At 40.8% G+C, this 15,375-nt stretch overlaps 1 protein-coding gene across 2 annotated transcripts in view; it reads right to left on the reverse strand.

Annotated features, from left to right (window-relative positions):
- The window catches only part of Dennd5b (DENN domain containing 5B), a 124,060-nt gene that overhangs the window by 12,227 nt on the left and 96,458 nt on the right, over nt 1-15,375 (reverse strand). For both annotated transcript variants that reach the window (XM_032905450.1, XM_032905451.1), the window contains 5 exons: nt 11,769-11,850; nt 10,048-10,176; nt 7,484-7,605; nt 3,720-3,865; nt 554-672 (listed from right to left, as the gene is read on the reverse strand). In XM_032905450.1, coding sequence (XP_032761341.1) covers nt 554-672; nt 3,720-3,865; nt 7,484-7,605; nt 10,048-10,176; nt 11,769-11,850 — 598 coding nt within the window. The remainder of the gene's footprint in view (nt 1-553; nt 673-3,719; nt 3,866-7,483; nt 7,606-10,047; nt 10,177-11,768; nt 11,851-15,375) is intronic.

A 15,375-nucleotide genomic window follows, 5' to 3' on the forward strand; every position in this document is an offset into this window, starting at 1 on the left:
AAGATTAAGTATCTTTTCTTATTCATGTGTAAACATGTCCATACATGTGTGCATCTGTGTGTGCCTGCTTGTGTGCAGACACACACAGATGCGAGTACCCTTGGAGGTCAGCAGAAGGCACTGCATCCTCTGGAGCTGGAGTTACAGGGGGTTGTGATCTAACTGAGGTGGATGCTGAGATCTGGACCTAGGTCACCTATCATTTTTGCCACCATCATCATCATCATCATCATCATCATCATCACCACCATCATCATCATCACCACCACCATCGTCATCATCGCCACCATCATCATCATCACCATAAAGCCCTGCAACTTGCTTTGTAGACTAGGCTGGCCTCAAAGTCACAGAGATCTGCCTCTTTCTGCTGGGGTTTAATGTGTGTACTCAACCACACCTAGTCAATTTTATGTCCTAAAAATACAATAAAATAATACAACCCCTACACTCCCCCCCCACAAAAAAAGGGGAAAAAGATTTAGGAAGAAAATTAAAATTTTGTTATCAAAGAGCTTTGAAACAAAGAATTCTGCTAAGCCCATTTACTCACCTGTACGTGTGTCCTGTGATTTCATTTCTGACCATGACACAATCCACTAGCCATTTAGCTAGCAGTCCGGAGTTATCGTGGCCGATCTGAACTGTAGTGAGCTTCCCCAGGTTCTGGCACTGTGTGAGACAGGACCACAAATTACTCTGTGCACAGTTCTTTCCTCCCCCGTCGGCCTTAGCAGTGGACCATGGCTCCGTCTAATACTTAGAGGCCTACCCTGTCCAATATACTAAGTTGATTACCACAATCTCTATGTAGTCCTTGCTCTCAGGAAACCTTCATTCAGCAAGACAGGAGACGGACACTGACTGAAAATGAGGTGGAGTGTATGAGGTGTTGCACTGGAAACGTATGTGAAGAATGCTGGAGAAGAACATGTACTCTACTTGGGAAATCCAGTAACAGAATCACTGACAGTATTGTGCTTTAACTGAAGGGGGGGAAAGGATTCCAATAAGTATGAAAGGGTCTTTTTAGATTGACTTACAACAAGTAATGCAGGTTAAAAAGAAACACTGATATTTTTATTTTTTAGCAAGTGGCCTGGGGTATAGCTCAGTGGTGCTGTGCTTGTTTAGCTTGTTCAAGGCCCTGAACTACTAGAGAAGTTTAAAAAGCGATTTGTAAAGCTCATCTACAAGGGATATATTCTAAGGCTCCCAGTATGAGCATGAACCTGCCCTAATACCAGGCCTGCACGTACTGTCTTTCTCCTATATGCTTTGCTAGGTTTTATGGTCTGGATCTTTCTCTGTAACACGACTTCTGTGCTGTGGGGCCACTAGTAAAATAAAGGTTAAACACAAGCAACTGCCACACCTAACAGTTAATCTGATAACCTAAACGTTTACTAAGTAACTAACGGGAGGGTAGCACATACAGCACAGACATGCTAGACAAACACAGAAGTCATGGCTGACCCAGGAACAGCACAGATTTTACCCTGCTATTCATAATGGTACACAATTTAAAAAAGAACATGTAAGTTATGGACTGAAGTGCTGTTCAGTGACAGAATGCCTGCTGATCATGTATGAGACCCTGGGTTTGTTCCTTGGTACAAAAACTAAGAATGTGTAAACAACTCCCACCTTCAAAAGTTTTAATTTTGTTTAGTTTTTGAGACAGTTTCACTATGTGGACCAGGATGGCTTTGAACTTGCAGCAATTCTTCTGCTTCTAACTTAAGACTATAGGCATGTGCCACTATGCCTGGAGTGTGTGTGTGTGTGTGTGTGTGTGTGTGTGTGTGTGCGCGTGCGCGTGCGCGTGCGCGTGTTTTGAGACATGAACTCATGTAACCTGGGCTAGCCTCTAACTTTTTATGTAGCTGAGGGTGGCTCTGAACTTCTGATTTTCCTGTCTCTGCTTCTCAAGTGCCAAGGTTATAAGAATACACCACCATCCTTAGCTTCTATGAAGTTTTTAAAGATTTATTTATTTATTATATATAAGTACACTGTAGCTGTCTTCAGACACAACAGAAGAGGGCATCAGATCTTATTACAGATGGTTGTGAGCCACCATGTGGTTGCTGGAAAATGAACCTTTGGAAGAGCAGTCTTAACCACTAAGCCATCTCTCTAGCCAGATTCTTTTAAAGATACACACACACACACACACACAGACACACACAGACACAGACGCACGCACACACACAGACACACACAGACACACAGACACACAGACACACAGACACACACACACACACACACACACACACACACGAGTAGCTATCTTCAGACAGACTTCAGACACATCAGATCCCATTACAGATGGTTGTGAGTCACCATGTAGTTGTGGGATTTGAACTCATGACCTCTGGAAGAGTAGTCAGTGCTCTTAACCGCTGAGCCATCTCTCCAGCCTGACCAGACCAGCACCCACATTTTTTTTTTTTTTTTTTTTGGTTCTTTTTTTTCGGAGCTGGGGACCGAACCCAGGGCCTTGCGCTTCCTAGGTAAGCGCTCTACCACTGAGCTAAATCCCCAGCCCCCACATTTTTTAAAAAAAGAATTCTCCACTTAATATTTTTGGATCACAGTTAATATCAGGTACCAAAACTGTAGAAACTGAAATTACAAATAAACTGTAATTATCAATGTTCTTGCTGGCCCTTTGTGGACAAGTACAAGACAAAGCAATGGTGATAGGAACTGCAAAAATGGATGCTAATTAACTCCTGACTTAAAAAAAAAATCGGATAATGAGATGATTGGACTTACTATATGCTGGGCTAAAAGATCAGAGTTGTAAGTTTTAAAAGCATTTGCTTTCTTTGTATATCAGTGAATGGTATCATGTGACCTCCTGAGGGAGGATGCCAAAGTGGGGGTGGGGTGGGACTAAGAATGTAGCTTTTGTTCCATAATTGGTGAGCCAAAAAAAGCCAAGACTTTAACTTTTATATACAGATAGATGTGAGTTTGCCACAAATAGAAAGCCAAAGACAGCCTTAGGAGCACAGTGATTCCACTGTGGGAGCACTGTGATTCCGAGTGAAAGTGGCTGATCTTACACCCCAGAGAACAGGAATGAGAACAGAACACTCTACTACTGCTTCTCTCTCCTCTGTTTTACTTCTGGCATATCAGGACAAACCTGAATATGGGTTCAAACATATGAGGATATTCTACTAGATGAGACCAGAAAACAAAAAGCTATCTTCACAGGGGCCAGGCATGGTGGCACACACCTTTAATCCCAGCACTCGGAGGCAGAGGCAGGCTGACCTTGAGTTAAAGGAAAGCCTGGCCTATACAGTCCAGGACAGCCAGGGCTATACAGAGCAACCCTATCTTGAAAAACCAAAAAATCAAAAATATTCTATAGTGCCACTGCGATTCAGGAGCCATATGCAAGGATGTCGCTCTCTGGTCCTAAGGACCACTTACAGATAGCATTTCATTAACATTCTCTGTCATGTCCTGTGTCAGGTACTGGGAATCAAGGAACAGGACCTGGGGAAGCCTACTATGAGTAGGAAAACAGGGCTTGACAATAAAAATCTAAAGCGGCTTGTGTAACCTGCTTTAGACAACTGTAAGTGTACAATAACAAAGCGGGCCTGTATGTCTGCATGTTCCTTTCATTTGTTTAAAGAAGAATGAAAGGCAAAATCAGAAATCTCCTGTAGAACAGGAACAGGTGCTAGGCAACCTACCTCAAAAGTCATCTCAAGCAAGTTCTTTGGAATCTGCATCACTCCGGTGTCTCCCAGCTCTCCCGAAACACAGATCCACGGGTTTGAGGTAATGATCGCATTGCTCAGCTTTTTAATTGGAATGATCACTGATCTATAAGGAATCACTGAAAGGAAACACATAAGTGAATTTAAAAATCCCAGAACTAGATGCTTTTAAGATTTTTAAAGATTGATTTATTTATTTTATATATAAGTCCACTGTAGCTGTCTTCAGACACACCAGAAGAGGGCACTGTATTCCATTACAGATGGTTGTGAGCCACCATGTGGATACTGGGGTTTGAACTCAGGACCTCTGGAAGAGTAGTCAGTGCTCTTAACCACTGAGCTATCTCTCCGGCCCCTGCTTTTAAGATTTACATTGCTTATTTATTTTTATGTGCACGGATGTTTTGCTGTATATATGTATGTATATACACCTCATCTGTGTCTAGTGACCTCAGAGGTCAAAGAATAGAGTCAGATCCCCTGGAACTGGAATTGCAGAACTGGAGATATGAGCTACTATATGGGTACTGGGAACTGAACCCAGGTCCTCAGCAAGAACAAGTGTTCTTAGCAAATGAACCATCTCTCTAGCCCCAAATAATTGGCTTTTTAGGATCATTTTTAAAAAAGATTGATTTATTTTATATATGTGAGTACACTGTCACTGTATTCAGACACACCAGAAGAGGGTATCAGATCCCATTACAGATGGTTGTGAGCCACCATGTGGTTACTGGGAATTGAACTCAGGACCCCTAGAAGAACAGTCAGTGCTCCTAACCACTGAGCCATCTCTCCAGCCTCTGTTTGTCTTTAAGACTGGGTTTTTCTGTATAGCCCTAGGTGTCCTGAACTTGTTCTGTAGAATCTGCCTGACTCTGCTTCCCGAGTGTTGGAATTAAAGGCATGTGCCACCACCACCACCACTGCTCAGCCAATTTTTTTTTTTTTTTTTTTTTTTTCCCGGAGCTGGGGACCGAACCCAGGGCCTTGCGCTTCCTAGGCAAGCGCTCTACCACTGAGCTAAATCCCCAACCCCGCTCAGCCAATTTTTAAAATATATTCATGAAGGCTAGAGAGGTAGCTCAGTGGTTAAAGGTACTTGTCACCATGGTTGACAACCTGAGTTCAATCCCTAAAACCAATGTGGTAGAAGCGGAGAGAACCAATTCCTACAGAATGCTAGGATTAGGTTACTGTGGTATGAGGAATCTGGGACAGCTAGATGTGCAGAGACCTATATAAAGCCAAAATGCTCACCACTAGATGTTAGCATTCTGTCATGGATCTTGGCTCAAATGTGAAAGCACAAAAAAAAAAAATTAGGAATTTACAGCAGAAACCATGTAAGAACACCGCTGATTGTTGGGTCACTCACAGGTTGATACCTAGCTACCTTTCTTATACCAGGACCACCTGTGTAGGGAATGGTGCCACTAACAGTGGGCTGGACCCTCCTATATCAATTAACAGTCAAGAAAGAAAGAAAGAAAGAAAGAGAGAGAGAGAGAGAGAGAGAGAGAGAGAGAGAGAGAGAGAGAGAGAGAGAGAGAGAGAAAGGAGAGGAGAGGAGAGAAGAGAAAAGGAAAGGAAAGGAAAGAAAAGAAAAGAAAAGAAAAGAAAAGAAAAGAAAAGAAAAGAAAAGAGAAGACCAGACCAGACCAGACCAGACCAGACCAGACCTTACAGACATGCCTACAGGCTCATAAGATCTGGGAAACTCCTTACCTGAGACTCCCTTCTCAGGTTATGAAAAGTGTCAGGTAACTGGAGTACTCACCTCTTGGTGGACAAGCCCAGGTCAGTATTCCTCGAAGGTTTTTGCTTCAAGCATTTACCTGTGTGAGTTTCTAGCCCTGACCTCTAAGCTGGAACAAACCGTCCTCTGGCTGCTTTTGGTCATGGTGAGTGTCACAGCAGCAGAGAGGAAACTAGGACACCAGAATATTTCTCTATAGATTCCAATGCCTCAAACTGAAAGTTTCTCAGAAAAAAGAAACCTAAAGGTACAAGAATGTTTTTGGAGGTTCTTAGGCATCTTATTTATTACTGTGAAATGTGATGTGCCTGTGACAGTGTTTGCATATGTGTCATAGCTCATGCGTAGGTGACAGTACAATTCTTAGAATTGGTTTTCTTTCCACCTTTCCATGAGTTCCAGACATGGAATTCAAGTCACTGGGATTGTGTAGAAAGTGCCTTTTTGTGCTGAGACATCTTGCTAGTCCTTTTTCATTTGCTTTTGTTTTGAGCCTTGATTCATACATCTCATGCTGGCCTTGAAAATAGCTGAGGATGATCATGTTTTTAGCCATCTAAGTGACCTTTCTTTTCTCTTAAAACCTTAAAAAAACCATTTATTTGTGTGTGTTCATATGGATATACCTGCATGTGTGCTTGGTGCATGTGTAGAGCTCAGAGGACAGACAACCTTTGGAAATTGGTTCTCTTTCTACTACGGGAGCTGAACTTAGGTTGTCAGGCTTTGGGGCAAGTGCCCTTACCCACTGAGGTATCTTGCTAGACCTCCCTTTCTTTCGAGACAGAACTTCCCTGTGTGGACTGGACCAGTCTTGAACTCTTGACCCTCTTGCTCAACAGGGATTACTGGAGCTACTTGCCCAATCTTTAGATAATCAAAAACAAACACACAAAACAAAGACATAAACCAGGGATTGAACCCATTGTTCCACACATGGTAGGCAAGTGCACTACAAGTGAATTATAGTTTTACCTCTAATAACTTAGATCCTTATACACGTAGTTAACTAAATGAACTAGAGATTATTAGGTTATTACTTTTAGATATTATTAGAGAAATAATCTTATTAGATATTATTATAAGTATCTAATAATATATCCAATAATCTTATTAGATATTACCTAATTAGATATTAATATCTTATAATAATACCTTATTAGATATTGGGCATTTTAAGCTGGCCCTATTAATTCTAACTCTTTTTTTCCTTATCTGTTTCTACCAGAGACCAGAAATCAGAGCCTTCGCAGTTCTAGCCAGTGAAATGACAATGATGTTTACTGATATTTTCAGGGTTTTTTGTTTGTTTGTTTTTGTTTTATTTTTTAAAAAACACAGACTGCAGCTCTGTGCATTTCACCCTTGTCCTAAGTCAAACTTTCTATCACAGCCTGGGTTTCTGGACAGCAGATGCTGAGCCAGAAATGAGCACAGATGATGCTTGTCCCTAGGATCAACCTGTGAAGAGGAAATCAAGACTGGCAGGGAAAATGCTGACTTTGCTCAAGGCTCAACAAAGCCTTCCACTGGCACAGTGAGCAGTGGGATAGCCCTTGGATTTAGCTCAGGCTCATCCGGGCAGAAGTTCAGCCCAGGGCAGTTTGTTTATTGAGGCACTTGCACAGTCTGGTCGCTGAGGGCAGTGTTCGGCAGTACTTCCAATAGCTAGGGAGTCCCTACATTCCTAAATGGATGTCAGTGTCTCCACGTACTGTGAGACATCTCACTTTTCAAGAAGTGAATTCTTTCATTCCAAGAGTGTGGAGAATCCCCCGACCCCTAAGCCAGGGATTTTTTGTGGTAGTTTTTTTTTTTTTAAAGAAAGGGTCGGGATCCATAGCCTGCATTCATTGGTTTTGAACAGGCAATTTTCTTCTTTCAGCCGTCTGAGTGTGTGTTGAGATCAGAAGTATTTGCCACCGTGCCTGCTCATCTGACAGCTGTTTACTTAAAGTCAGTTCTCCAGACTTACTGATAGTGGTGAACACACTGGTAAAGCAGAAGTAGTCCACAGCATTGAGGGAAAGCAGATGGTAAAGAAACTGTTCTCTTTCTTCTTCACAGCGTAGAAAAGCATAGCGCTTATAAAGCTTCCTGAAAGGGTTAATGTAAGCACAAAGGAGCGTTACAATCTTCATTTTTCGTTTCTTTTTCAAAAAACTTTTTTTTTTTTTTTTTTGGTTCGGAGCTGAGGACCAAACTCAGGGCCTTGTGTTTGCTAGGCAAGTACTCTACCATCCCCCAAAACATGATTTTAAAAACAATGATTAAAAGTTAATACCTCCTGAACCAGCTCACTGGTTCAGCGGGTAGAAGCACTTGCTGCCAACGCTCACGACCGTAATTAAACCCCTGAGATGCACATGGGGGAAAGAAAGATCAGAGCACCCACAAGTTGTCCTCTGACTTCCATTCTGTGGCTCTTGTATACATACACATGAGCAAAATACAAAACAAACAAAAAAAATCAATCAATCAGTCAAACAAAAAACCCTCAAACCTGAGGCTGGAGAGGTAACTCAGTGATTGAAAGCAGTGGCTACTTTTCTAGAAAACATAGATTGAATTCCTAGTACAAACATGGCAGTTCGTAACTGTAACTCCAGACTCAGGATATTGAACACTCTCTCATGGCCTGTTGTGGCCCTGCACAAATGTGGGACACAGACATACACACAGGTAAAACATTGACCTCACTAGAATGGCTGGTCCGTGAGCTCCAGGGATCCACTGTTTGTGTACCGTGTCCTCCACCGAAAGAGCGACATACACACCAAGGGCATATAGGCTTATGCTACACATCTGGCTCTTACCTGTGTAGGTATGAGGGGCCTGCACCTGGTCCTCTTGCTTACCTGGTAGACACTTTACTGACTGAGCCATCTCCTCAGCTTCCATTTTTATTTTATTTTAAATTATGTAACCTAGGCTGGCCTCAAACTTGCTATATAACTGTTGTTTTTAACAAAATCTCAATTGGTTGATTTTTTTTACCAAAGAACACTCAGGAGCCAGATACTAGGGCTGAAAGCCTGCAAGCTCAGAGAGGCAGGGAAAGCATCTAGCTGACCCTCAGCCAAAGGCCCCAGAAGCAATCTTTCTTTCATACTTTCTCAAAAAAAAAAAAAAAAAAAAAAAACCAAAACAAAAACAAAAAAAAAACCAACAAAAAAAACCAACCAACCAAACAAACAAAAAAACCCCACAAAACTCCCTTCAAACCGAATGTCCCTCCCTTCTACTTCCTGTGTCTTTCTGTCGTCCCCCTGTCTTCCTCTTATCCTCTATGGGTTGTTTTCTTATGTTTACTCCCTGTCAGCTGGTTGCTTGCCCTGACTCTTGACTATGGCTGACTTTATTTAATCCTGTTTACAATAAACAGAAAGCTCTTAGATTAAAGGTGTGTGCTAGGACTGAGTCACACCACAAGTAGAAACAGGTTTTTCCAGTAAACAACAAAATCTTGGGGTTCCCCAGTGTGATCAAATACCCTGCAACACATAGCCAAGAATTAACTTGAACTTTTGGTCCTTCTGTCTACGAGTGCTGGGGTTATAGGTATGTGCCATCATAGCCCATTTAATTGGTTCTGGGGACCAAACAAATGACTTCATGCGTGCTAGGCAAACCTTTTACCAGGGGCATCACAGCTTAAGCCCTTACATCTTGTTTTTAAAATCACATCTACTCTTTGAAAATTAATACTCATTCTAAGCTTGGTGTGGTTTTTGTTGTTGGTATTTTGAGACAGGGTTTTTCTGTATAAGCCCTGGCTGTTATAGAACTTGTTCTGTAGACCAAAGTGGCCTTGAATTTACCGAGATCTGACTGGTTCTGCCTCCTGAGTGCTGAGATTAAAGGTGCTCATGTCACCACCGACTGGCTGGATTTTTAATTTTTGATAAGGACAGAAACTATATAAAACTAGTTAGCAATTATCTGACTTGTAAGTGACTAGTTTCCTGAATCTAAACTATTAAAATTATCGGTTAGAAAGACTCTCTTTTTCTACTTCATTTCTTATTTTTTTCTTAAATTATTAAATGAAATTTATTAAAGTTTTATCAAATCACTTTATATAAAATTGTAGTCCATAAAAAGTAAAATTTTTAAAGTATGTAGGTTATGCTTGGCAATTTTTTTTTTTTAAATTAACTTGAGTATCTCTTATTTACATTTCGAGTGTTATTCCCTTTCCCGGTTTCCGGGCAAACATCCCCCTAATCCCTCTCCCCAATTTCTTATTTTAAGTTTTATACTATGAAGCTGATGTAAGTTCAACCTTCTAGGTAGCATTTATTTTTCTGATTACAGAATAGTAATCTGGTCTTTGGCTGTTAAGTCTGGTGTGCCTTCCCAGAAATGATCAAGTATTCTACAAAGGTAGTTCTGAAGCATACACCTGTTATACAACAGCAATGCAAGTGTTCATAAGTCATGATTCATGCTGAAAACGAGAGTGGGTCAACGTATGCAATTAATTTCCTTTGTATGCACAAGCCGCAGAAACAAACATCTTGAAAGACAGTGTCTTACTTGGTTAGTGGTTGGTTAGAGAGTAACTGCTTGAGATGCTGGGACAAAAGCTTCTTTTCTAGGGACAACCTTATCCACGCCCGAGCCCGTCCAACATCAGTCTTGATCTCAGTCATGTTCTGAACATGCCTGAAAAATCAGAGTCAAAAAGCAAGACATTGTTTTGCATTTAAATACATCTTGTTTTTAGACAACTTATATGAAATGTTTTTTTTCTTAAAACAATGCATCCACTTCAAATAAATCATAGTCAAAATAAAAGCTCAAGATGACACGAGTCCCATGAGTCTTACGTCCTTCCTGTTGCATAGACGACAAGCAACAGCCAGTTATGGTGACAGGTGAAAGACTCAAGATAATCACACAATTTTAACACTTTTCCATTTTTAAATTATCCTTAAAGGAAGTCATGTATAGAGAAGCACACTATGTCTACAGTAAGACTTAGGAAAGCCATAATGCCATCTAGATAGACTCACAAATAAAAAAATCCGATAACTACTGAAATCAGCAAGGATCTGCTTAATTTGCTCTGCAGTCCCACATGCACGCGCCACACGCATATGAACACTCATGCACACACACAAACTACAACTTTAAGAGAAGTCATATAATTTTTTGTCTGTTTTGAGACAGGGTCTCTCTAATTTAACCCTGGCTGCCCTGAACATCACTATGTAGACCAGGTCATAATAAACTCACAGACATTTGCTTGCTTCTACCTCCAAGTGTTGGGATTAAAGACACATGCCTCCATGAAAGGCACGAAAAGTCAGAAATGTTACAGTTATTTTGTATTTTATGTATTTTTCAGGATGGCTTCTCTGTGTACCCCTGGCTGTTCTGGAATTCGCTCTGCAGACCATACTGGCCTTAACTCAAGATCTACCTGCCTCTGCTTCTGAATGCTGGAATTAAAGGCATGGGCCACCACTGCCTGGCAGGAAATGCCAATTTTAATATTTGTATTTTTTTTAAGCTATAACTTGCCAGGCAGTGGTGGCATACACTTTTAATCCCAGCACTCTGGAGGCAGAGACAGGACAATCTTTTGAGTTCTTAGGCTAGCCTGGTTTATAGAGTGAGTTCCAGGACAGCCAGGGCTACACAGAGAAGTCCTATCTTGAAAAACAAACAAAAACCTAAAAAAAAAAAAAAAAAAAAATCTATATCTTTCGGAGACCAATTTTTCTGCCAAGTACCTGTTGTTATTTATACATTTTTGGTCTATATATGTATAGATAACAGGTACTTTAGAGACTTTTCAAAAACCTAAACAAGAGAACTTGCAGTTTAGAAAACTTTTCTGCTCCACCTTCCCTTTTTATTTAATGTCAGAAAGAACAAAACAAAACAGTATGATAGTAAAACAATTAAAACTGAGGCTGGAGAGATGGCTCGACGGCTAAGGCACTTGCTGCTCTTGCAGAAGATTCAGTTTGGTTCTTAGTGCCTACAAGTTAGCTAACAACCATCTCTAATTCTGGTTCTAGGAGATACAGTTTTCTTGTCTGAACTCTGTGGTCACCAGGCATGCGTATGGTTTATGTATGGATATGCAGGTCATATACTCATAAGATAAAATAAATAAATAAAAATTTTAAATTATGAAGATACTTTCTTCAGAATATAAAAGCAAAAGGTGTAGTTATAATTACTTGAGCAATTTACATGGAAGCTACATTTCAAAGATATCACTTATTATCATGTGTAACAAATACCTCATGTCTTGAATAAGAGAGACTCTGAGTGTCGGTAACATAACTCCTGAGTCAGATTTTCTTCTTTCTGGTCCAAGGGCAACTATATAGAAAAATATTAGCAAAGTATTAGGACAATAACAGTAAGAATTCATACTTCAGTTTTTTGTTTTGATTTTCAAGACAGGATCTTTCTGTGTAACCCTGGCTGACCTTGAACTCACAGAGATCCACCTGCCTCAGCGTCCCAAGTGCTGGAACTGATGGGGTATACCCCCATGAGACTATAATATAAATACATCATGCCAGCCTCCCCTTTCCTCTCTCCAAACCCTCCCATGTGTCTTCCATTCCCCACAACTTTGCTCTTTCAGAATCACTGACTCTTTTTTCTTTGTCATTAGATATGTGTGTGTATATATTTCTAAATATATAAATACAACCTGAGTCTGTATAATGTTACTTGTTTGTGTTTGTTTTCAGGGCTGACCATTTAGTATTAATATTTTATTAACACAATAAAACAGTTGTGTTCTTTCTAAAGCTGTGGCTACATTTGGAAATTTAAAACAAAAATTTTATAAAAGTACATCTAGCAAATCATGCAATATATGCAAATTCTGGCCACAGGGCCGGTCATCTGCTACAGTTATCCATTCTCACAGTGCTGGGAATTATTTGAGAGATTAGCTGTTAAGTATGTGAGCCTTCAACTCTGGACTCATGAACTGGAAACCTACTTATGGCTTTTTGCTTTTTTGAGACAAAGTCTCACGTACCCAAGGCTGGTCTCTAACTTCTGCATGCTAGGATTACGTGTACGTGATACATATACATATACAATGCCCTGTTTATGTGACACTGGGGGATTGAGCCTAGGACGTCCTTAGACCAGAAAACATTTAAGGTTAAACATGAAATTCTAAATTTTGAAAAAAATTTGTTGTTGGGTTTTGTTTTTTAAGACAAGATTTTCTCTGTGTACTAGCCATCCTGAAACTCTTTGTAGACCAGGCTGACCTCTAACTCAGAGATCCATCTGCCTCTGCTAGTGTGGAAACTTCTGGTTCTTTGGAAAGTTAGTTGTGTCAAATGGTGTTTTGCTGGGGGCACACAGGTGAAAGGACGTCTTGCTAAAGCAAACACATGAAAGACTGTTTTCCTGAGCAGAGGTGAAGGATGTTTGGATGTAGCAGACATGTGGAAGAACTTTTGTTGAAGGAATATAAATATGACCCCCTCAGACAGTGGAAGATAGCAGTGAGCTTTGGCTTGGTTTGCTCCACTTTGCTATTCTTTGCTAAAGACGCAAATGTATTGGTTCGCCTTACAGAGTTTTGTTGAGTTCAACTTGTGATAATGCCGCCATTGAGAGAAACTCCTCAAGAACTGCTTGTGAGGTTCCTCCGGCAGCTCGCCACTTCTGTGGCCTTGCTGCAGGTGGGTTGGTGAGCCTGGTGGATTCTTCAGGACTGAACTACAGCTGCCTGGTGTCTACTTGCTGAAAGGACTGTACTGTAGCTGCTAAGCTGTGTTTGGTGTTTGCTATGGGACTGAACTGCTGTCCAAGAAGATCGAGCTCACTGTAAAGAACTATGGCTTGACAGGTCCACTACCACATATCCTAATAACTTTTCTCTTCCACTACCTCTGCTGGGTGGTGGGCCAGAGGACAGGTTGAATCTTTACTAAAAATAGGTTGCAAAAAATTTATGCCTACACTCTGTCTTCCCAGGGCTGGATTTTAATTGATTAATTTAATTAATTTAATTAAATTTAAATGAGTGTGTCTCAACACCTAGCTTAGGAAGGGAAATTTTCAAACTGGTACTTTAAAACACTGATCTCTTTGATACTCAGGAAAGTGTGCACTGAGGAAACTGTCTTACACACGTGCAGGAAATATGGTACATTTATCTGAAACTGGCCTAGCTTAAGCATAGTATTAAAGTGCTATATTCCTTTGGGGTACAAAGTCAAATGGTCAGGGAATGACTCTCCATTTCACATGACTAGACAACACAACTGAAGACCAGATATTCAAACCTTAAATGTCAATTCAGAACTTTATTTTAGGGAGAGATTTAGGAAAGGCTCTATTTTTCAGCTAGTAAATGGAATGATACTATGAAGATGTGAGAGAAATAAACTGACCAATTAGAGGTTAGTTCAAAGGCTATTGGGCAAACTAAGACAATAATAGCCAGTCAGAGCAGAGAGTAAGCAAGACTCAAAAACAATATTAAGTATTTAAATAAAATGTTTTAATTATCATGTTCCTTTAATTTTGTTTTTTGGAAGGGATGATGGAAGTTGAAACCAGGGTCTCATATGTGCTACAAGTGTGCCCTCCCACACAAAGTAAATAATGCAATGAAAGGATTTAGAAATGTATGTGTATGTGTGTCATGTTCATGTTATGGGATGAAACGGGACCTTTCACATGGTAAGCATGTGTTCTATCATTGAGCTACATCCCCAGTTATAAAATACATTAGTGTGTGTGTGTGTATGTGTGTGTGTGTGTATGTATGGTGCGCGCACACGCTTCTGTATATGTGCCATGGCATGTATATAAAGGTCAAAGACTAACTGGTGGAAATCAGTTTTTTTTTCTACCACGTAGGTCTCTAGGCTGAGTTCAGTTCATCAGATGTGGCAGCAAGCACCTTGACCTGCGGAGCCATCTCACCAACCCCACTCTCATTTTTAATCTTATGGAGCCCAAGCTAAGTCCCCAACTGACCACGCAGCCAAAACGACCTTGAACTCCTGCTCCCGTCTGCACAGTGCTGAGAATGCTGGGAGTACAGGTGTGTACCACCATACCATGGTTAATATGGCCCTGATGTTTAAATCCACTGTGGTACACACTAGGCAAGCTCTCTACCAATCACTGAGCCATACCTCCAGTCTGCAAAGTATTTTCAAGTCTTCACAGGCTGAATCACCAGACATATTATTAGAGCAATGTTTATAAACTTTACCCCCCTCTATTCAAACAATAAACACAGACTTCTGTAGAAGGATTTTAATCCAGCAACAAGGTTACCCTGCCTGGGATAGAGAAAGGCCCTTAGTACATACCCTTAATCTCAACAATGAAGGTAAAGTTATTTGTAGAAGGAAGCAACCATATTTGAAAGTGATATCTAATTGAGAGGCAAAGTGATAAATCAGAGAAAGATTCTTTTTTTTTTTTTTTTGGAGCTGGGGCCTGAACCCAGGGCCTTGGGCTTGCTAGGCAAGCGCTCTACTGCTGAGCTAAACCCCCAACCTCTTTTTTTAAAATTTTTTTTTATTTAATGTATGAGTGCTCTGTCGCATATACACCCGCCTGCCTGAACAGGGTATCAGATCCCCCTATAGATGGTTGTGAGCCACCATGTGGCTGCTGGGAATTGAACTCCAGGACCTTTGGAAGAGCAGCCAGTGCTCTTAACCTCTGAGCCATCTCTCCAGCAGCTAGAGAAAGATTTGAGAGAATTGGATATGCCCAACTCTCACAAGAACAGAGAGAAAAGAGAGGCTACTTAAGGAAGAGCAGCATGGAGAGAGAGGAGGAGGAGGGCGGGCAGCTTTACTGGGACAGTAGTACAGAGAGAGAATAAGCCAGACACAGGTGAAG

The sequence above is a fragment of the Rattus rattus genome, chromosome 6, assembly GCF_011064425.1.
Source record: "Rattus rattus isolate New Zealand chromosome 6, Rrattus_CSIRO_v1, whole genome shotgun sequence".
In the NCBI taxonomy this organism is placed as follows: Eukaryota; Metazoa; Chordata; class Mammalia; order Rodentia; family Muridae; genus Rattus; species Rattus rattus.